The following is a 23,008-nucleotide window of genomic DNA, read 5'->3' as shown; positions in this document are numbered from 1 at the left end:
AAAAGGAGTTCTGTCTTGCAGCCATTTCTGAATAATTAATTTCTTCTCATTTCATTTATTAATAGACCTACATTCTCCTTTGTACAACTTCTGCCTCTTCCCCTATGTAAATAAAAAGCTCTTCTAATTCTCCTTATTGCCCCCTGGCTATCATGAATTCATTCCCCCTGCTTTTTTTTTTCTGTCCTTAATATTTTCCCTGCAAGCCTGCTATGACTGGATTCTTGTTTGCTTACCTCCCCACTTTTCTATTTTTTAAAATCTCAGGTCTTTAAACGCCTCCTTATGCAGCCACTCTGGCCAATTCTTATTTCATGGATTTTTGTTTTTTAAGAGGATCTGGAGTCTATTCATAGATTTTGAGGCCAGATGGGACCATTTTGACAATTTAGTCTGACCTCCTGCATAACACAGGCCATAGAACCTGACCCAAGAGTTCTTGCGTACCCTGTTGGCCCTTATATATAGGATCTTTTAGGATTCCCCTGCCTTATTCTGCACTCTTGGATTTTAATACTTCCTGTCACTTTATCTAAGATTTAAGATTTTCATAATAGATTTCCTAATTTCTTAATATTTGCTCTCTTGACATCAACAGTACAGCTGCACCCCTGAACCCTTTTCTTACTATGCTGAGTTCAAGAACCTCATACCAGCACTCAGAGCTTGTCTGTACAGAAAGCTAATGTATGGCAAGTTGAGGTGTGACTGTTCAGCACACAGGCTTACTGCATACTAACTAGCCAGGTGGAACCTCAACTGCGCACATTTAAACATTTCTTAGTGTGGTTTGGTCTACTGCTGTTTGACCCTCCTGGGTGTTGTGTTCTGTCCCATTTAGTGGCACCAAGACCACTTAGAGAGAGAGAGAGAGAGGAAATGATTCGGCTCTACAGCCTTAGCTAACAACCAAATGGCTTTTAGCTCATGCAGTAGAGGCTCATGCACTAAGCTCCAGAGGTCCCAGGTCTGTCGGCGATACAACAATAGATCAAAGTGCACTGCAGAACTTTTAGCGTATTGTGGCAGGGTCCACATGGCGAGTTAGAGTGTGCCACGTGGGAGTAGGACGATGCACACTCGTTCTGCTCAAGTTGGAGTGCTCAAAATAGCAGTGTGGCCACAGCAGCACGAGACGTGGTTCAGTAGGTACCGACGGGCTTGGGTGTCCCCCACGTTGCCACCCATGCTGCCGCTGCCATGCTGCCGTATTTTAGTGTGTTAGCACCAGTAGCTCTACTGAGTGTCTGTTTAGAAGGGCACTTCCCAGCAGGAAAGGCAGGTAAGTAAAATAGTTCTCTGATGAACTATTAGCAGCTTCATCCATGCTTTGGCATCACGCATTCTCCAGAATTGTTTGTATAACTACTAGGGTGATCCCTTTAAAGAGTCATGGCAGTTGAGAGCTGGATACTGGGGCAGTTCTGGGCCAAAACAGTTCCCATTGCCTTGCTCAGCAGTCTTCCTCAGAGCTGGAATTTTCTTTTCCACAAATAGCTTTGTAATTTCCTGAAAGAGAATGACTCCCAGGGATGGAGAAAATTAGTCCCTAAGGAGAGTTTTAATGAATTATAGGTTGAATTGTAGTACATACTGTCCCATTGACCTTGCCATGCTTGTGCAGAATCTTTGAAGTGGTATTAACTAATTTATAATTTCCAACTTTAAATGAATTGAAAGTATATAGAATTGAAAGACTCTGCTTGTTCTCTCTCTCTCTCTACCTGAATTCCCTCCTGCTTCCCCCTGTCATTTTCCCAAGACTTGGCCTGATATTTCCAAATTGATTGATGTGCATAATCTCTTTTGTAGAAAAGTATAATTTATGAATAACCATAAACTGACACATGGTATATGTCTAATGGGTTGGATAATGTGAGATCAAAGATAGGGCCTGGTCCTCAAATTATTAAGGTGCCTTCATTCTATCTTGTGTCAGCCACTGCTCCCCTCACAGACTGAGTTGTATTCACCGTATCATTCCTCCATGCTTCCATTAACCTAGTGCAGGGTTCATATAATAGTAAGGAAAAAGAACTCTTCATAATTGTAGGATTGATTCTCCATTCCGTTCCACCGCTCTGTGGTAGTGTAAAGCCACGAATTTTAGTGCAGTTACACCACTATAAAACTGGCATACCAGAGGAAGAACCAGGCCTTGTATTTGTTGAGAGAGTTAAAATATAGTTAATCTGATAATTGGTACTTCCACAGCAAGGAGAGAAATAACATCACACACACAAAGACAAGGTGCAGTTGTTCACCGAACGCAACCCCAGGCCTATAACCCCTCTGTGACCTTTGCATAGAATGTTGGGGCCACTAGTTCCATGTAAACACAGATCCGATGACACTCCCTCTGACTATTCCAACCTCCCTACATTGACACAAGCTGCTCTTCCCTTCTGTTAAAGGTTCATAAGCTCTTCCTGTTTAATGCTGACTCAGAGAAGCATGGAGTACCGCAGAACAACTTTCCTTTTTTCATGTGGAAACAGCAACATTTACAAGTTGATAGAAAGGTCTGAAATCCATTTGAGGTTTTCAGGTGATACACAGTGCAACTTTGCTATACATTCTGGGAATGTAAAGATTGGGCACTGATTTGCAATGTTCTTAACGGTTTGAAAGTCTCTGTATTTGCACTGTGTTGAATCCTTGCTACTTCATTTGTGCATCTGCATTTGTGCACACATCTTCCATGTAATGCCCTAATACTGTTGGTCATCCACTATCTTAGGCAGAGTAAGAATCCAGGTGGTTCAATGATGGGATCATCTAAAGATATGCTTAGTAAATGCCAGGGTCTGCCCACTGCATCTGCCAGGTGTCTTCTGGGTTGAAGTTGGATGACAGACTTGCTTCTCCATCTGCCCGGAATGGGTGGTGGGACTTAAGGCGAGTGTGAGACCGTGAATGAGGTTGTCATGGAGCAGGAGCTTTTGGTTAGCAAGAGCTTTCTTGTACTCACACATCATAGCCACCTCTCACTGTATGGTTGGAGGAGGGATGTTTTTGAGGACTGGAAGCAAAGGCAGCAAAGTGGATTTCAGGGTGCCAGTTACAAGTCTCATAGCCGCATTTAACTGGATAGCAATGAGGTCTGTGTACAAGTTTCTTCCCCAGGCAGCTGCGCAGAACTTGGCTGTGGAATAAACTAAAACCACTGTTGCCATTCATGGCATTCAAGCAGTGCAACCCCAGCTAGAACCTGCTTGCTTTTGGAAGATATTGTTATGACTCTGTTTTATGGGTCACCTGTTTCAGATGTTGATAGATAAGGTTGTGATGAAGAGATGATCATGGGTGATTGCCTTGCCACAGAAGTTTATGTTCAGCATCCTATAAGCTTCAGAATTGCTGAGATGGAAAGCTGACAACACAGTTTTTGATGGATTGGGTTTGAGTTGCCAGTACCGAAAACAGTTTTCTATCTTCTTCTGATCAGCATTAAGGGTGTCTTCCGTTTTGCTGGATGTTGAGGCCTGTGTCGCTAATGACAGATCATCAGTATAAATGAGCACCTCAGGCATATCACTTATGTATAAGTTAAAAAGGGATGGTGCAAGTACTGATCCTTGTGGGAGGCTATTGTGCAGCCTCCACTTTTTGCAAACCTGATTTACGAGATGGGCACGGAACTTTCTTCTTTGAAAGCATTGACCTAGTGAGTTGAAATGTCTGGCTGGATTGAAGCAGGTTGGATAACTTCAGCTCGAGGCCCTTGTGCCAGACACTGCCATAGGCTGATGACAAGTCAATAAAAGTTGTGGCCATTTTAACCTTCCACTGAAAGCTGGCCTCAATATGTGTACCACAGAACTAACTTATGTGCACTAAAATTTTTTAAAAAATTATGTTGATATGCCATATCATGCAACTTTCCCCTATACATGACATTGAGAAACAAACTATCCCAAAAAGTACCTGGCTGAATTGTACTTGGACAAGTATCTGGAAGATAATTAGTGAAAGCTGATTTGGTTTTTTAAATACTCAGTCCTATGGTCTCCATAGTTTATTCCAGGTAATAGAATTAGGCTGGAAGATCATTATAGTTACTTGCTCATAAAGAACAATGAGCAGGTAACTATAATATCAAGGGCTAGATATTTTCATTCCTGTCTGTCAATAACCCATATCATTGGATAATAACATGGGCAATCTTTTCTCTAAGGGAAAAATGTAGAAACATATACAGCAATAAATATTTCTGTTTGAGAGTCTTTTGAGGAGACATCAGACAAAACAAAATCAGTTCTTAGAGGCTTTTCTCATACTTTCTCATCCTGTGGCTTACATTACTAGCCTCATTCTGTTATTCTGTTCTGGCACTGTCATCAGCATCCCTTTTTCAATTATGGTTTGGGCTTTCCTGGAGTCTACTGCTGATAATGCAGTATTCACTGCAAAGCCAGTTGATCATAATAGACTTCAGTAGAATTGGGAGCCACACTTTATTTGAAAGGTGTCTTGTACATAAGAATCTCACGCTCAGGAGGGGCAGTCTATACAAGCTTCCCATTTTTTAAACCTTTGTACAACATAAGGTTTACAGTCTGAACCAAAACATTTTATTTGTGGAATGATGCTACAAAGAGCATGACACCGCACACTCTCACAGAAGTACTTTCTAGTGGAGTGTTCTTTCACTTAACCTGGTTTGTATTTGATTAAGAGTGACAGATGTGAGAATGGGATTCTTAAAATACAGCAAGTTTTTTATGCTCACATGTGCAACAGCTTTTGAAATCTCTGCCTGATTTGCCGGATGTCCCAGGTGCAGAGGTGCACACAGTTCAGGCAGAAACATCCCATAGGGATATATTTATTAAAGAGGGAAACTCTATATCCTAGTAAAGGGAAAAGGAAAGAAGTTGGTAAAGTACATGCAGGCACTCGTGAGGAACAGTCCAATAAAATAGAGTCACATTGAAATATAACACATGAAGGCAAGCAATTGAATATTGACAAAATTTACAAGTGCTATATGCAAATGCTAGAAGTCTAAATACTAAGATGGGTGAACTAGATAGAGTGCTTGGTATTAAATGGGGATATTAATATAATAGGCATCACGAAAACTTGGTGGAATGAAGATAATCAAATGACATGGTAAAACCAGGCAGCAGGTTTACTACAAACAAGAAAAAGTACTTCTTCACACTATTAACCTGTGGAACTCATTCCTATGGGATGTTGTGAAGGCCAAAAGTATAACTGGGTTCAAAAAAGAACTAGATAAGTTCAAGGAGGATAGGTCCATCAATGGCTATTAGCCAGGATGGTCAGGGATGCAACTCCATGCTCAGGGCAGCTCTAAACCTCTGACTGTCAGAAGTAGGAGAGGAAGATGGGTAGACCTCTCCAAAATCACCCTGTTCTGTCACCCCCTGAAGCTCCATGGCCACTGTCTGACACAGCATACTGGGCTAGATGGACCATTGGTCTGACCCACAATGGGAGTTATGTTCTTAAGAACAACCACAACAAAATTATTTACTCTTTCACTTGGGACTATCTTTTATTGGGTTTTATCACAAACTGTCTAGTGAAGCAAAATATTTTTGCCTCGCTCCGTAGAGTTTAGTCCCTACTTTTTGACATAGCTATACTCTGACATACACTTTGTGTTCATTTGCAAAGCATTCCGTTAGGAGTTCCAATCCATCCAGCATATCCTCTTATTGACACAATTACACCACTGTTAATGGGTTTTAATTGGTCTCATCTAACATATTCGCTCAGCTGTCTCATCAGGTTTCTGTTAAAGTATTAAAACTGTGTGATAATGAACATGTGGCAGATTAGGACTTTTAAACAATCCTCCAAGAGAAATATTAAAAAAATATTTAGAAGAGTCTCCAAAAATGGTTGAATTTATCTTCCCTAACATTTTACATCTCTTTAAGGCAGTGACAGAAAGAAAGAAGCAAAACTGCTATTTATTGCCTTTGTTTCAATATGAAATAGAGTTTTAAATGAAAGGGAATGAAAACTCTATACAAATAGCAGTTGAAATAAAGAATCACACACTGAAATCATTAAAAGGAAGTGGTTTCATGTTCCAAAGGAACCTAGAAATGCATCTGGAAAAAGAGAGATTCAACGGGTACAGGCACTAACTACTAAGGAGTCCTGAACTAATGAGATACAAAACAATCTACAGGTATTTCATGGGCTTCAAAAAGACAAGCAATAATGGGCTATGTGGCCTTCTTCAGGACCTTATGAGTAAATTTGAAAAGAGGCACTTGGGGGTTCCATCTGCATGACTCACAGTAAAGCCCCTGGGAGTTGTGCAGCTAAAAATCCTGCTCTAAGCATGTACTTTCCTAGGTTCTCTTAGAAGAAGCTCACCAGTACAAAGAAGCAGACTTATTTAAAGTCTGGGGCGGGGCGGGGCGGGAGGGGGAAACTCCCATTAAGCAGCAATAGTTTAAAAAACCATATGATATCATATCAAAACTTCCAAGCCCAGTTGACTAAATTTGGGTGCCTAAAGCCATATTTAGATGAATGTTAGATTTCGGAACCAAACTTTAGGCACTTGTGTTTGAAAATTTGGATTGTATTATATACTATACAAAAATAAAATACATTACATTGTATAATAAAATAATATTGCAATAAAATTAATGTTGAACAATGATGCTTTTATTGTAAAAAAAAACAATAAAGCATTATATTCTAACATACAGGATTCAAATGAGTTCCACCTTTCTCGTGCAGAGAACATCAAAAATATTTACAAGAAATATTTCATATAAAGAATATTGTGCATTTCACCTACTGCAGCTTAACTGAATGTATCAAATAGAATTAAGAGAATCTTGACAAATTTAGCTTCTCCTTTTGCCTGTGGAGTATCTTTGAGCAGATCATGATTTTCCTGAATTTGTTCATTATTCAAATTCAGAATCTTTTTTCTCAATCAGTTGATCGTGAGTGTTTGAAATTAAACTTTGTTGTGATTGGTTAGATAATTCACATGGTATTAGTTCTGTTCCAAGGTTAGATGAATACACAAGTGCTTTAAGTGTGAGTATTTCCATGTGCAAATCTAAAATTCAGTTTCCGCAAATTCTAAAGGATGAAACTTTGAGGTGTTTTCAGCAGAAACTTTCTGCAGAAAGCACACCCAAAAGGAATGTGATCTTGGCTAAGGATAGTTCTTTTAAAAATGTAAATAAATATGCACAGAACACTTTTTGAGAGTGTATTTATTGGGAACCTTTTACAAAAGGAAAATGAATTCACAAAAGGTGACATTTTGGCCTCACTGAAGTCAATTAAGTGTGTTGCTTCAGTGGGGTCAGGATTTCACGCAAAGGATTTAAGTGACTTGCCCTTAATCATACAAAGTCTTTGGCAAAGAAGGGAATTAGAACTCTTTTATTTTGACTCCCATTCCTGTGCCTTAATTACAAACTAATTTTTACTTTCTCCATAGATGGAAGGATTGTGCTTGTACTTCAGTTTTAAAGTACTTTATAAATCCTAGGTGTTATTGAAATTAGTTGTTACGGTTTGGTTTTATGTTACAATGCAAGTAATGTAGTAGAATTTTTCATGTTCCTCCTTTACTTTTTAATTTGTCATTAGTTCCCCATGTAGTTCTGTTGGCTTTCCAGTGCACTAATTGGAATGTGATTGCTAATCCGAATATTCAACTTTTTGCAGATTTCCAGGCTTTGGGTCTGAAGAAAGGAATGTTCTTCAACCCAGACCCATACCTGAAGATTTCCATTCAGCCTGGAAAGCACAGCATCTTCCCAGCCCTTCCTCACCATGGACAGGAGAAGAGATCCAAGATCACGTGTAATACTGTGAACCCTATCTGGCAAGGAGAGGTAGGCAGCTGAGTATCTCCCATTCTCTAGACTGCTCTATTCTGTTTTAGCCCTTTGTTTCTAACATTTTCTTAGAACCTGGAAATAAGCCTGATGATATCTCAATCACAGTACGTTAAAAAAAAATCTAGCTTCTTCTTTGTTACCAAACAGGGTTTTATTTTTTAATGTAAAAAAGCTTAAATCAATCAACTTGGTCAAATTTATTTTAACTACTGTTAGTGCTCAATAGAAAAGTGCATACATATAAATTTTCTGGGTAACCCCCTTTGCAGCGTGCGTCAAACAGCTTGATCTATGTCTCATTTGGTTCTAAGGTTAACTTACAATTTAGTACAATCATAGGACTACATACAGCTTCAGCTTCACTTATTTTATCTTTTTCTCAGGCAGAAATATATTTTACCCATACATTTCCAGTGTATTTGAATATCTGTTTATTTGTTTTGTACATCAGATTTTTGCTAATTTAAGCTCCTGTTATTTGTCTAATACACTACCAAAATACTTATTCCCTAGTTAACGATTCTTGACCCAATCATTTCTAGCAGGCTAGCATTTTTCTTTACATGACTTCAAAAGCATCAAGTCTGGCTCATAAGCAATCTGTAAGCCTTATAAAAAATATCTGGCCCATAGGTCAATATGGTTAAAATTGTGATTTAACTGATTGTTCGTGTTATATAATAATCCTAAATGTATTAATGCCAAAGGCATAATTTCCTACTAAAATGAATGTTAGATTAATACTTTCCATACATATTGTATTTTAAGGCCATAATTTTAAAAAATCATTATTGAATGTAGGCATCACCCAGCATTGAAAAATATAATTGGATGTTTTTGAAAACTGCTGTTAGACTGATTGAAGTTCTTGTAGTTATGAAAATAGAGAGAGAATATTATGTGAGGTGATACAGATGCAGCATGCAATCAAAACGGGGTGTGTGAGATTTAAAAATGTCAGTGGTAATGTAAATTAGAGGCAGATTTGGCACATTTGCTCAACACCTGGAAGCAATACTCTGAAATCAGCTACACCTGCTGATTCAATAAGCACCAGTGAGAACTTAGTGCATTTCACTGTTGCCTGCTGCTTTTAAAGTATACCTGAAACAGCAGCATACAGCACCTCTGTAGTAAATGAAGGGCACTAAACACAAAGGGCCTGATTTACCAGTGTTTTCTATTGGGCCAGTTAGTTCCATTTCAGAAAAATGGTAAAAAAAATCCAAAACAAATGCATGGATCCAAATTAAATATAAACTGGAAAATAGTCTTGGGCTAATCTGTGTTGAGCCCTATGCCAAAGGTGGGGGGAAGAGGTTCAAAGAACAGCGACTGCACGCTCCTGCACAGGAGATGGGCAGCATTAGGGAGCACAAGGACTATGTGAGTGTAGTCATGCTACCAGTACTTGATACACCAGAGGAGGGAACAGGGACATGGCCTGAATCCTTCATTCAGTATTAACTGATGCAGCTGGCAACACTTGCAGTGGAGGAACATGCTGTCCCTGTGCAAATAGTGATAAAGTGGCTGTACTCATGGGGACTGAGGGGGATTTTCTGAAGCATTCAGTACAAACCTAACTCTGCTCCCCCCCAGTGAAGTCAATACAGTTAAATATAATTTACTTTTGCTTTTAGTCCCCTTTGCATTACCAGAGCAGTATAAAATGGCTTTAGTCTAAATGAGACTCACGCCCTCTGAGACTGACTGCTGCTCTGACAGTTTGTCAGCACTCCTTGTTCCTCAAGTCATGCCGGGATGTCGGAGTTTGTTCAGTGACATTCCATTTCAGACAGAGTTTTGGAGTGATGGAGGAAAAACAATCAGATGGCCTAATTGGGGCTTGAACAACAACAAAAAAAAAAGAGCTCAGCGGCTTCAAACTTTTTCACCCAGCCCCATGGTTCTCTTGATCACATGAGAGCCTCCAGGCTCTCATCGTTAGTACTGTTAGCCTGCATGACTAAGAAATTCTAAGCAATTGTGGTGTCTGTCAATTGTACTCCGTTCCTGCCTTCTCTGCAGCCAATGTGAAGGCATTTAGCTGCCACAGCCCTTTAATACATTCTCTGTTCCCCAGGCACCAGTGACCTGAAACCTTCATCCGCTTGTCCATGTCTTAGCAATGAAAAACCAATGTCACTTTCCACTGAATAAAAGTTATTGGGCCTGATTCTCCATTGCCTTTCACTTTGTGTAGGGAGAATTGGAAATGCTATCAAACCAGAATGGCAGCATTTTATACCAACTCTATGTGTATTTTTCACAGGTATATATAACTACATAAGCAGAAAATCAGGCCCATGATGTGTACAAATCTGGTGTGGGGTTTTTTCCCATGAAAATGTTTTAGGTCCTGAATTCATTTTAGATGAATTGGTTTTTATAAGGTGCTCTGTCATTGTGTAGTTGCTTGGTGTAAATAGCAACCAGATGTTCCTTTTTCTTAATTGAATGACAAGTCTAATTTGGGATATTTGCTCACCTCACCTGAAAAGTCAGGGTGGGGGTTGAGTGAGGGAAGGAGGACTGTGCAGTCGTTATAAATGTCTTAAATCATTCATCAATCATCATGGGGTCTTAAATCAGCTGTTATGCCTGGCCAAACTCATAACTAATCGAGAGCAGAATTTGGCTCAGATTTTGTAGGTGCTATCCACATGCAAACTGTGAGGAAATGATTCATTCACTCACTTACATTCATGTACCCTAATGTTCCCTGGATATATACACTATGTTGTTCCATATATTTAACCAGTAGGCTTAGATTTCATGCAGTATAGCACCTTTTTATACTTAGTGTATCACTGAGCACAGTGCTCTGGGGTGAATTAAATACTGGGCATGTAATTCACCATAGGTATAGACAGCTGCAACTCTGAACTTGAGAGAGATTGCAACCACTGTGAATTTGGCCTTGGTACTGTGCTGCTTTGCAAAGAAAATTTGATCGACATTTTGTGACCATCATTAGCTCACACACACACACACACTGGTATTTCATCATGTGTTTCTGGCTTTAGCCAGGTAGACAGTGTTACCTTTTAGACAGTATTCATGGGATCTTCAGCTTTCATCTGAACAGCCACTAGGGAAAGGCAGAAAGGACCTTGATTTAATTTCTCTTGCAAAGGTTGCACCCCTAGTGACTGATGCAGCGATCTTTCTGGTCTCCTATACACATACTGTCAGCTTTAGCTTTGAGTCCATGTCCTAGTGTGAATTGTTTTTCCCAGTAGCTTCTAGCTTAGAAATAAGAATGCTACAGGCAGAGATATACTTACAGCTCTGTGTCTGATTAATGTGAGAGCTATAGCACAAGACACAGGAATGGGAGTCTGGAGATATGGATTATATTACCAATTTTGCTTTTGTGCTGACTTTGGGCAACGTTTCTGGGCCTCAGTTTAACCATCTGTATTGTTAATATTCTGATAACACTGAGACATCCCAGTCAAGACACGAGCTCCATTGTGATTCATGCTGTATAAACATAAAGAGACAGTCCCTGTCTGAACAGTTTATAGTCTAAATGACTGGACAGGCAAATGGTGATAGGAGAAAGAAAGTAGTGTTACTTCATTTTATGGATGGAAAATTGAGGCACAGGGAAATTAAGGCCAAGATTTTCAAAAGCAACCAATGATTTTAGGAAGCTTAAATTTGGGGTGGCCAGCATGAGACATCATAAAAGGCCCTGATTTTTCAGAGGATAAGTGCTCAGAACTTTGTGAAAATTAGGCCCCTTTAAAGTATCTGCCTTTAAACACCCCAAAATTGAGGCACCTGAAATCACTGGCTACTTTGAAAAGCTTGGCTTAAGTGATTTGCCCCAGGTCACACAGGAAACCTCTGGTCAGCTCAGGAATTGAACACAGATTGGCTAAATTCCAGTTTAGTGCCTTAACCACAAACCCTATTGTTCCTTTTTAACAATGGGTAAAATTTACCTATGTCAAGGTTCCTCCCCCACTCTGAACTCTAGGGTACAGATGTGGGGACCTGCATGAAAAACCTCCTAAGCTTATCTTTACCAGCTTAGGTCAAAACTCCCCCAAGGTACAAAATATTCCACCCTTTGTCCTTGGATTGGCCGCTACCACCACCAAACTAATACTGGTTACTGGGGAAGAGCTGTTTGGACACGTCTTTCCCCCCAAAATACTTCCCAAAACCTTGCACCCCACTTCCTGGACAAGGTTTGGTAAAAAGCCTCACCAATTTGCCTAGGTGACTACAGACCCAGACCCTTGGATCTTAAGAACAGTGAACAATCCTCCCAATACTTGCACCCCCCCTTTCCTGGGGGATGTTGGATAAAAAGCCTCACCAATTTGCATAGGTGACCACAAACCCAAACCCTTGGATCTGAGAACAATGAAAAAGCATGCAGTTTTCTTACAAGAAGACTTTTAATAAAAATAGAAATAAAGAAATCCCCCCTGTAAAATCAGGATGGTAGATACCTTACAGGGTAATTAGATTCAAAACATAGAGAACCCCTCTAGGCAAAACCTTAAGTTACAAAAAAGATACACAGACAGAAATAGTTATTCTATTCAGCACAGTTCTTTTCTCAGCCATTTAAAGAAATCATAATCTAACACATACCTAGCTAGATTACTTACTAAAGTTCTAAGACTCCATTCCTGGTCTATCCCCAGCAAAAGCAGCATATAGACAGACACACAGACCCTTTGTTTCTCTCCCTCCTCCCAGCTTTTGAAAGTATCTTGTCTCCTCATTGGTCATTTTGGTCAGGTGCCAGTGAGGTTACCTTTAGCTTCTTAACCCTTTACAGGTGAGAGGTTTTTTTTCTCTGGCCAGGAGGGATTTTAAAGGGGTTTACCCTTCCCTTTATATTTATGACAACCTACCTTTGTAAAATTCTTTACGGTCTGCATCTGAAAAGTGGCAATAATGATCATATCTAATGTGCCAGTGCTTAAGTGTCTCAAAAAAATGAGTAACTTCCTAAAAAGTGTGACATAGCCTTATATAAGAGAAATTCCCATAGTCTACTCTGTTGAAAACAGAATAGCTGTATCACATTTAATGAGTACAGGAAATATGATATGTTTTCTGGAATAAATAATTTCAAAGGTGTAGTCAGGGGGATTTCTCTACTTAGTCTAGATTTTATGTATCTGCCACTTAATAAGCAAGTCTAAATGTAACATGGAGGGACATCATGTGTTAAATTTGTGAGACCTTTTAGTTCCTAAAGTAATAAATGAAAGGATAACTTTCCCACATGGAATTTTCCATCTGTCTCAGAAGTAATATTGATAATATTTTTTATTCCATGTTTCATTCAAGAACCATTCAGCTCAAGTTACAGATAGATATGAGTTGAAAATTTCCTAATTTGATCTGTTTTGCAGTGCTTTATATGAGAGGGCACAAGCAAATGGAAATTTCTTATTAAAATTTGGGAGTAGTATGCAGCATTTTGACACCTGCAGTAGGGCTCTGAGTGAAGTGAAAGAGTTTTCACACATGGGGTTGTTCACAGAGGCATCCTACAGCCAAGGTGACATCTCTTGTCACAGCTGAAAAGCTGATTTGTGATTTGTGTCTTTACATGTTCTCAGAGGCACAACATGAAATTCTGTTACTGCAGTATTTTGCACACAGGATTATGGGAATGATGGTCAATTTGTTATTGCAACAATACAAATATGTTGGTAATAGAAATGCTGAAAAAATCTTATATCTGTATTGTCATATGTAAATAACCATATTACTTCCCACTTCACTGGTGCTCATATTCAAAAACTCTGTCCATCTCTTCCTGCTTCTCAACAAAGATTTGATAGATATAATAGCATAGACTGTTGTAATTTGCCCTATTTGCACCCGCTGAGGATCTGGCTCTTACTGTACTATCTTATCTTGTGAACATTGTGAAGTCATTGGCCCCAAACCTGCAATAAGCTCTTCTCTCTTTTCCCCCTCCTTTTTCTGTCTCAGCTCCCCTTTCAGGCAGAGAGGTGTCAGTCCCAAGGGCGTAGCAAACATTCTTGCTGAAAGGGCTGAGCCAAATTTGTCCCTGGTATAAGGAATGAAGTCAAAGCCCTGTTTTTCTCAAAAGTCTTCATGAGGACCAAACACTATTATATTTGAAATCTTGGAGATTTTTTAAAGTATTTGGTTAAGACAGGAAATTGCCTTTAGGGTTGATTAGTCATAAGTGTTGGTTTCTCTGTATATGTTGTATTTAATCCTTGGGAGATCAAAGGCTTGATTCTGATCTAACACCTGGTTCACACCATTGATTTCAATTGACTTAAACTGGTATATAATCAGAATCAGGTCCCATGTAAGGTCCCCTACATGTCCCAAGCATGAAGCTACCTGGTAGTCTGCAAAGTTCTATGACACTAATGGTTAAGTGGTTCCATCACACTAACAGTATGTAAAATGGAAAGGAAGCCTGTGGGGAAAAAAATGAAAATTGGTCTAAAACCAACAAGATGTAATTGAATAAAGACAACTGTAAAGTATTACAAGTAGAAAAGAAAAATCAAATGCACAACTACTATAAAATAGGAAATAACTGGCTAGGCAGCAGTACTGTTGAAAATAATCTGAAGGTTACAGAAGTTATAAATTCATGATACTCCCACATCTTGAATAGTGTGTGCAGATTTGATCGCCCCATCTCAGAAAAGATATATTGGAATTGGAAAAGGTTCAGAAAGGGCAATAAAAATGATTAGGGGCAGAGCCAGCTCTACGTTTTTTGCCGCCCCAAGCAGCAAAAAAAACCAAACAAACAAAAACCTGCTGAATACACCGCCGTCAGAGTGAACAGGAACACTGGAGGGAGCTGCCATCGAATTGCCACCACGGGAAACAATGGAGAGGGGCTGCCGCTGAATTGCCACTGGGGCTCCTGCCGGACTGCCTCCCCAAGAACAGCCGGAGTGCCATCCCTTCAACAGCGCCGCCCCAGGCACCATTTTGCTTAGCTAGTGCCTAGAGCCGGCCCTGATTAGGGGTATCAAACAGCTTCCATATGAGGAGAGATTAATAAGACTGGGACTTTTCAGCTTGGAAAAGGGATGACTAAGGGGGGATATGATAGAGATCTATAAAATCATGACTGGTTTGGAGAAAGTAAATAAGGAAGTGTTATTTACTCCTTCTCATAACACAAAAAACTAGAGGTCACCAAATGAAATTAATAGGCAGGAGGTTTAAAACAAACAAAAGGAAGTATTTCTTCACACAACACACAGTCAACTTGTGGAACTCTTTGCCAGAGGGTGATGTGAAGTCCAAGGCTATAACAGGGTTCAAAAAAGAACTAGATAAGTTCATGGAGGATAGGTCCATCAATGGCTATTAGCCAGGATGGGCAGGCATGGTGTTCCTAGCCTCTGTTTGCCAGAAGCTGGGAATGGGCAACAGGGGACAGATCAATTGATGATTACCTGTTCATTGCCTCTGGAGGACCTGGCATTGGCCACTGTCAGAAGACAGGATACTGGGCTAGATGGACTTTTGGTCTGACCCAGTTTGGCCATTCTTATGCTCTTATGGCTCACAAATTACATATAAGTCAATAATGTGATGTAGCTGAGAATTAGGCTAATATGATTCTGGGATGTATTAACATGAGTATCATATGTAGGACACAGCAGGAAATTGACCTGCTCTACTTGACACTGGTGAAGCCTCAACTGGAGTATTGCATCCAGTTCTGAGTGCCGTACTTTAGGAAAGATATGGACAAATTAGACAGAGTCCAGAGGAGAGCAACAAAAATGGTAAAAGGTTTAGAAAACCTGACCTATGAGGAGAGGTTAGAAGAACTAGGCATGTTCAGTCTTGAGAAAAGAAGACTGAGGAGGGACTGATAACAGTCTTCAAATTTGTTAAGGGTTGTTATAAAGAGGATCGTGATCAGTTGTTCTCTGTTTCCACTGAAGGTTGGACAAGAAGTAATGGGCTTAATGTGTGGCAGGGGAGATTTAGGTTAGACATTAGGAAAAACTTTCTAACTATAAGGTCAGTTAAGCTCTGGAATAGACTTCCAAGAGATGTTGTGGTATCCTCATGATTGGAGGTTTTTAAGAACAGTTTGGACAAACACCTATCAGGAATAGTCCTTCCTCGGTGCAAGGGGCTGTACTAAATGACCTCTGAAGATCCCTTCCAACCCTCCATTTCTATGATTCTATGAAAGAATGTTCTTTTCATAAATCTTTTTTCTCCCTACTAGAATGGAAATAAGGTGGGATGCATATTGATTATGTTCATCTCTCCTAATGAGATGCCTCTGGCATCATGTTCTCTGTATGAGGTCCTTTCAAAATATGTTTTTAATGACAGCAAGCTGTAAAGTAGCTCATCACGCAGTCAGTACAAATCTTTCTGCAAGACTTAAATAAAACCAGGTCCCTATGTCTGCCTTCATCAACCTAATTCTGAGGAGCAGTAGTGCCAGGTTTTTCAATGACAGGGTTTTTATTTTGTTTTCAAGGGACTTGGAATGATTGGGAATCACAAGCTTGAATGAAAAAAATACTTGTTCAAGAAATAGTTCACTCTTCCCAAGCATGGTTAGAAAATGCTCTCAGTTTGCAATTAGAGTACTTCGGGGCCATTCAGACTTTAATATAAGACATATTTACAATATTCCTTTCTTAATAACTACAGCAGTTTGGTTAAGCTAGCTTTGTGAGTGTTTTGTTTATTTACCAGTGAGTGGGTAGAGTCTCAGGAACGGGCACCCATCCATATGCCACTAAAAATCGGCTGTTACCTCCATCCGGTGTATTTAAGCTGGTAGAAAGTGTTATCTCTTAGATAAGACATAAATCTTAGGTTCTTGTAATTTATAGTTTAAAAGGATGTCTGAGCCCAGATTACCAGCCAAACTATAACTAGGGTACCCACAGTCTGACCTACCTGTAGTTTGTTAGTTGTTACTGTCTTAATTACGTATTTTTGGTGCAAAATGGTGGCTGCTTTTCTGAAGGTAGGTGCATTTTAGTGTTGGGTTAAGTGATCTGCATAAATATAGCTATTAATCATTGTTGTAAAAGGGATGCTGGATTAGATAAATGGAAAGAATTATTATAAGAATAATTTAGCCAAATACATCTTGTCGACACCCAACTAACCTCACTACCTTCTAAACATCTTGGTTCAGTTCAGCAGATTGTTTCCTTTTATTAAAAAAACATACAAAAACTGTGAGCTCCATTAATAATTTTGGGTGAGATTTTCCAACGCACCTACATGACTAAAGATCAAAAGTCCCATTGAAGATCAATGGAATTTATAGTCTTAAATCTTTGAAAATCCCATGCTATGTCACCCAGTGTGCTACAGACCTTACTACAATGAAACCCTCATCAAATAAGGGCTTGATCTAAAACCCATTGAAGGCTCAGGCCCTTGGTCTTCTTATTGACACCTCTCATGAGAGAGAAAGACAGGGGTGGGGGGCGGGGACAGCGTTCCTATTTATTCTGTGATTCCCTGGCACAGAATTTGCTGTGGAGTCCAAGAATCTACCCTGGCCACAGAATTATGCTCCAGAATCAAAACGTTAATTTAAAAAAAAATTCTGAGCAAAATTGTCAAATCTAGATGGCTAAATTAAGTTCCTAAGTCCATAACTAGGCATCAAAATAAAAACTATGTGATTTAAATCAGTGCTGAACATCTGCAGCTCCCATTGACTTGCTGGGATTTGTTGGCATTCAGTCCTGCTGAAGATCAGGCCATTTCTACTTAGGTGCCTAAATGTGGTGTTAGGGAGTCTAATTTTTGCATCCTGGTATGAAAATTCTGGTCAGTGTTTTTAGAGCTAATGGTGAGAAATATAACCTGGAAAGTGTGATTCAGGTATAAATTATTGTTATGTTGTCTTCCAGACAACGTGAAATAATAGGTTTCAAAGGTTTGAACTGCCCCATTCATCCCAATAGGATGTTATCACCCACAGATGCCAATTAAAACATCACATAATTTCACTGATGATCACACATTAGCTAGCTAATGTGCTTATCTTGCCATCCAAACAGCTCCCCAAAGCTCCAGGGTGCTGACAGCCTTCAGCTTCCTCATCCTGACAACTTCCACAGTCTAACCAGGGGCTTGTCAGTGCAAACATCTGCAGGATTTTGCCTTCTGAAAATGTTGGGAAGATGTAAATTAAACTCAATTTAATATCTAAGGTCCAGATTGTGACTCCCTTATTCACGTTGACAAGAGGTTACTCACAAGAATAATCCTAGAGTAAGCAAGGAATTTACAGCATGGCCCTAAATAAATAACAGTAGGGACACTGTACTGATTCAACTGTTCATTTTGTTATTTAATTCAGTTAATCACTCCATTTCAAAATATAAATAAATCTGTTGCCAAACTTTTTTCTGCCATAGAAACTGAAGAACTTTACCCCACAGAGTTTAGGTCCAGCTTCTACACAAGGGTTGAAATCCTGATTCCACTGAAGTCAATGTGAATTTTGCCAAAGTTTCAATGATGCCCCGATTTCACCCACCATACGCAAAGCCTTGTGTACAGTAGCCTCATTATACAGCACTTGCTAACAAACAGCCAAGCAAAATGGAAAAGATCCAAAATTTATTCAACTGTATGCAGAAGTTGTAGTGTGTATAGCTGTAATTTCTGAATATCTGATGATAATTGAAGTGTGAAGGCCCAAGACAGCTCAGATTTCCTTCAGGAACTGATTAAAAGCAAGAAGTAAATACATTAGATTGCTTTAATATGTCATTCTGCTAGATATAAAATTTAACTGCAATTTCTGTTCCCCAAAAAGTATATAATTCTTGCAAGTCTCACACCTCAATGCTCATAGGAGTCCTCCAAGTATTTTTAATCTGTGCTATACTAATAAATATGTAGGTACTACATGGAGGAATGCATGAGAAATGATAATTAACTGTGGAAGTGGTGTTTGAAATTGATGTTTCCATGAGTTCTTTTCTATTGTTAATGGCATTGTCCTGAAATGTGCTATTAATAAAACAAGAGAAGTCTTGCTAGGCTATCTAAGCCTCCAAAGAAGAGTCTATTTTTAAAGAGTCTATCAACCACTAACTCAGAATTTTATAGAACACATGAATTTAATGTCAGGGGAACTTTTTCTATTTTTCGTTTCTACAGCACGCTCATTATAGGCATATAGCAAGTCTGTGCGTGGAGACTCTATCCAACTTTCAAGGCAGTCAATGGAAAAATTCTCATTGACTTCAGCAGGATTTGGATATACGCTGGGAGACTCATCCAGCGAAAGAGACATTGTGCTTCAGGATAACATAGCACTATTGGGCTGGCTAGATTGTCGGGCTCAACGGGTAGTGATCAATGGCTCCATGTCCAGTTGGCAGCCGGGATCAAGTGGAGTGCCCCAAGGGTCGGTCCTGGGGCCGGTTTTATTCAATATCTTCATAAATGATCTGGAGGATGGTGTGGATTGCACTCTCAGCAAATTTGCGGATGATACTAAACTGGGAGGAGTGGTAGATACGCTGGAGGGGAGGGATAGGATACAGAAGGACCTAGACCAATTGGAAGATTGGGCCAAAAGGAATCTGATGAGGTTCAATAAGGATAAGTGCAGGGTCCTGCACTTAGGACGGAAGAACCCAATGCACAGCTACAGACTAGGGACCGAATGGCTAGGCAGCAGTTCTGCGGAAAAGGACCTAGGGGTGACAGTGGACGAGAAGCTGGATATGAGTCAGCAGTGTGCCCTTGTTGCCAAGAAGGCCAATGGCATTTTGGGATGTATAAGTAGGGGCATAGCGAGCAGATCGAGGGACGTGATCGTTCCCCTCTATTCGACATTGGTGAGGCCTCATCTGGAGTACTGTGTCCAGTTTTGGGCCCCACACTTCAAGAAGGATGTGGATAAATTGGAGAGAGTCCAGAGAAGGGCAACAAAAATGATTAGGGGACTGGAACACATGAGTTATGAGGAGAGGCTGAGGGAGCTGGGATTGTTTATCCTGCAGAAGAGAAGAATGAGGGGGGATTTGATAGCTGCTTTCAACTACCTGAAAGGGGGTTCCAAAGAGGATGGCTCTAGACTGTTCTCAATGGTAGCAGATGACAGAACGAGGAGTAATGGTCTCAAGTTGCAGTGGGGGAGGTTTAGATTGGATATTAGGAAAAACTTTTTCACTAAGAGGGTGGTGAAACACTGGAATGCGTTACCTAGGGAGGTGGTAGAATCTCCTTCCTTAGAGGTTTTTAAGGTCAGGCTTGACAAAGCCCTGGCTGGGATGATTTAACTGGGAATTGGTCCTGCTTTGAGCAGGGGGTTGGACTAGATGACCTTCTGGGGTCCCTTCCAACCCTGATATTCTATGATTCTATGATTCTATGATTCTATGGGCTGGCTCAGTTGGCCGAAGGGCGCTCTTTGTTGCTGCTGAATTTGGGAGCAAAGTGTCCTCTAGTAGATCCTTTATATAAGTACTACACTATTCCACAGTTATGGACCAAAACTCTGCAGCTTGCAGTAGTGATGCTGCAATGCTTTGTGTTGCTACTGTTTAATACCGTAGTATTTTTGAAGCAGTTATGGATGTGCTATGGTTGCATTTATAATAATTGTTTTTCCCTGATACTTTACACTTCCTGTCATAATGTACATTTCATTATATTCATAATATATAGCTGCTAAGCCAATGGAGCTCACTACTACAGGATCCCATAGCTATCCACACTGGCTCAGAAGCAGCACGATGTGCATTTTGCCATCTTTCCTCTTATGCGGTCACATAGGAACAAGCCGAATTTAGCCCCAGCTGCTTAAGAAACAACAATTCCCCGTGAGTTTGTATAGTTCAGACAAATAGTATAGTATTAGGCAATAATTACAAGCACAGGAAGGTTTTGAATGGTGGACATTTCTGTGTCCTTAAATAATGGAGACGGTGAATGTTGCGGTGCATTAAAAATGTAATTGACTAACTGTACTATTGGAAATGAAAAACCTAGTGATGAAATATTCAGCTAAAAGACTAACTCTGTTCTCACCCATCAAAACTAAATTGTAGTCTTTTAAGATTTACTTCTTCTTACATCTTCCCTTTGGTATGATAGATATCTCAGATAAAATTTCTGTTTACTTATATTGCATATTCAACTGCAAATCAAGAGCCTCATTCCTCCTGTCATCTATGTTTTAATTTATCTACTCATCATCCGCTACGCTGACAATCTTATAAAAGAACTAATTTGTACATAAATCCATTCTAAGCAGAGTTAATGGATTTATTCTGATTTATTTCACATTTCCTTTATATTATTATTAAATGCCTGTCTCTGTGATTCTCCTCTCTTCCCCCCATGATGGTTTTTACCATGTTTATTCAGATATGAGAATAATGTTGCTGAAAAATACAAACTAGGAGTTAATCGTCAAAATCAGCTGACTTCATGTTATAATTATCTTGAACCCCTGGAATGGAATGGAATGTCCCTTTTAAATGGGTGCAGATGTATTTTGCAAAGGCAGCATTTAAAGTGTACCATGAGTTCTGTACCATATGTGAGCAGCACGCACAAAATCCCCATTGCAATCCATTTGTTTGAATAATTTGTGTATGCACAAACCATTGTTGGGTCGGGGAGCAGACATGCAGTAAAATGCAGGTTACAGTCTTGAAACCTGAAAATGACACTTGCTACAAGGTATCTGCAGAGTAGCCCCTCTCACGTGTTTTAAGGAAAGCCAAGGTTAGGGCAACTACTGTAAACATAGAATCCTAGAAATTTAGGGCTGGAAGGGACCATGAGAGGTCAACTAGTTCGGCCCCTCACACTAGGCATGACCAAGCATACCTAGACCATCCCTGACAAGTATTTGGCTAACCTGCACTTAAAAACCTCCAATATTGGGGATTCCACAATTGCTCTTGGAACCCTATTCCAGTATGTAATTATTCTTAGAGTTAGAATGTTTTCCCTAATATCTAACCAAAATCACCCTTGCTGCAGATTAAGCCCATTACTTCTTGTCCGGCCTTCAGTGGACATGGAGAACAATTGATCTCCATCCTCTTTATGACAGCCTTTAACATATTTGAAGACCATTAACAGGTCCCCTGCTCAGTATGTGTGTGGATTAGCTGGCACGTACACACGATTCTCCCAGTAGCTGACACACTGTACTTCATTCTGATTGAAGTTTCAACAATGTGAATCTATAGAAGCCCAAGGAATAAAACCAGTGCAAGTGAGAGGAGAATCAGAACCCTAGTGAGTATTTTAAAGTGTCAGTTTATGTTCTCAGATCCATCCAAGATCTGACTGTCATGTATGATCGAAAGATCTTCATGTGTACAATAAAAGGTACCCACTCCTTTTTAAATTACTGAGGAATAAACTACTACTGTACATTTCTTGGCATCAGAACAGTGGAAGAACTTGAAATCTTCTCAGTTTTTCTAAGTTACATAGATGAGTTTACCTCAGTATCAAATTGTATTTCCTCATGTTCACTATAAGAAATATGTTAAATATTGAGGTAATGTTATTTTCTTATCTTAAGAAAGATGTCCTAGACTGAATAGGTGTTAAGATGACATATGGAGTACAAAGTACACGTCAATAAAAATCCATTAATAATCCTGGGAATAGGTTGGATAATGGCTATATTTGGCAGATTCACCGATGTGGAAATATTGCCAACAGCTAAATCCATGCATGGAGATCTGCAATGGCAAACACAGCTACTGTACAAGTGTTGTATCGTGGTGTTTAGAAACACAGCAAAATGTTTTTTATTCTAGATACTCGTTTTATGTCACAGGCTGTCCTTGCCTTCTCCTCCATGAGGTGGTAAATTGAATCGTCTCTTATTGGTGTCCTGCAGTTATAGGTGCACACTGATAGGACAGTCCTTTTTCTGTCCCCTGAAATTCTTAACAGCCTCTCGTCGACTGAACTCCCCACCACCATTGTAGAACAGATCGAGGAGCGCACAAGGAGTTGGGGCCCATTTATTTGTGTTGTTTTAGCCATTTCTTCATCCATCTGCTGGCTATGCCGTCAGTGGCATGTTTACCTCCTCAACTTAGCTAGCACTCAACCTCAGGAAGGAGGACAGCTGTCCTCTCCCTGGGTTGGTATTCTGACCAGGG

The 23,008-nt window shown here is 39.8% G+C and overlaps 1 protein-coding gene across 6 annotated transcripts in view; it reads left to right on the top strand.

The window, feature by feature from the left end:
* Positions 1-23,008, top strand: part of HECW1 (HECT, C2 and WW domain containing E3 ubiquitin protein ligase 1) — a 353,016-nt gene that overhangs the window by 204,208 nt on the left and 125,800 nt on the right. For all 6 annotated transcript variants that reach the window (XR_012157436.1, XM_073332820.1, XM_073332821.1 and 3 more), the window contains one exon: positions 7,684-7,853. Coding sequence is in view for 5 of the 6 variants with exons in the window: in XM_073332820.1 (XP_073188921.1) it covers positions 7,684-7,853 (170 nt within the window). In the remaining variant the exon portion in view is untranslated. The remainder of the gene's footprint in view (positions 1-7,683; positions 7,854-23,008) is intronic.

Source organism: Lepidochelys kempii, chromosome 2 (genome assembly GCF_965140265.1).
Source record: "Lepidochelys kempii isolate rLepKem1 chromosome 2, rLepKem1.hap2, whole genome shotgun sequence".
NCBI lineage: Eukaryota > Metazoa > Chordata > Testudines > Cheloniidae > Lepidochelys > Lepidochelys kempii.
The sequence above is the reverse complement of the archived record's forward strand: the minus strand, read 5'-3'. Positions and strand labels throughout refer to the sequence as shown.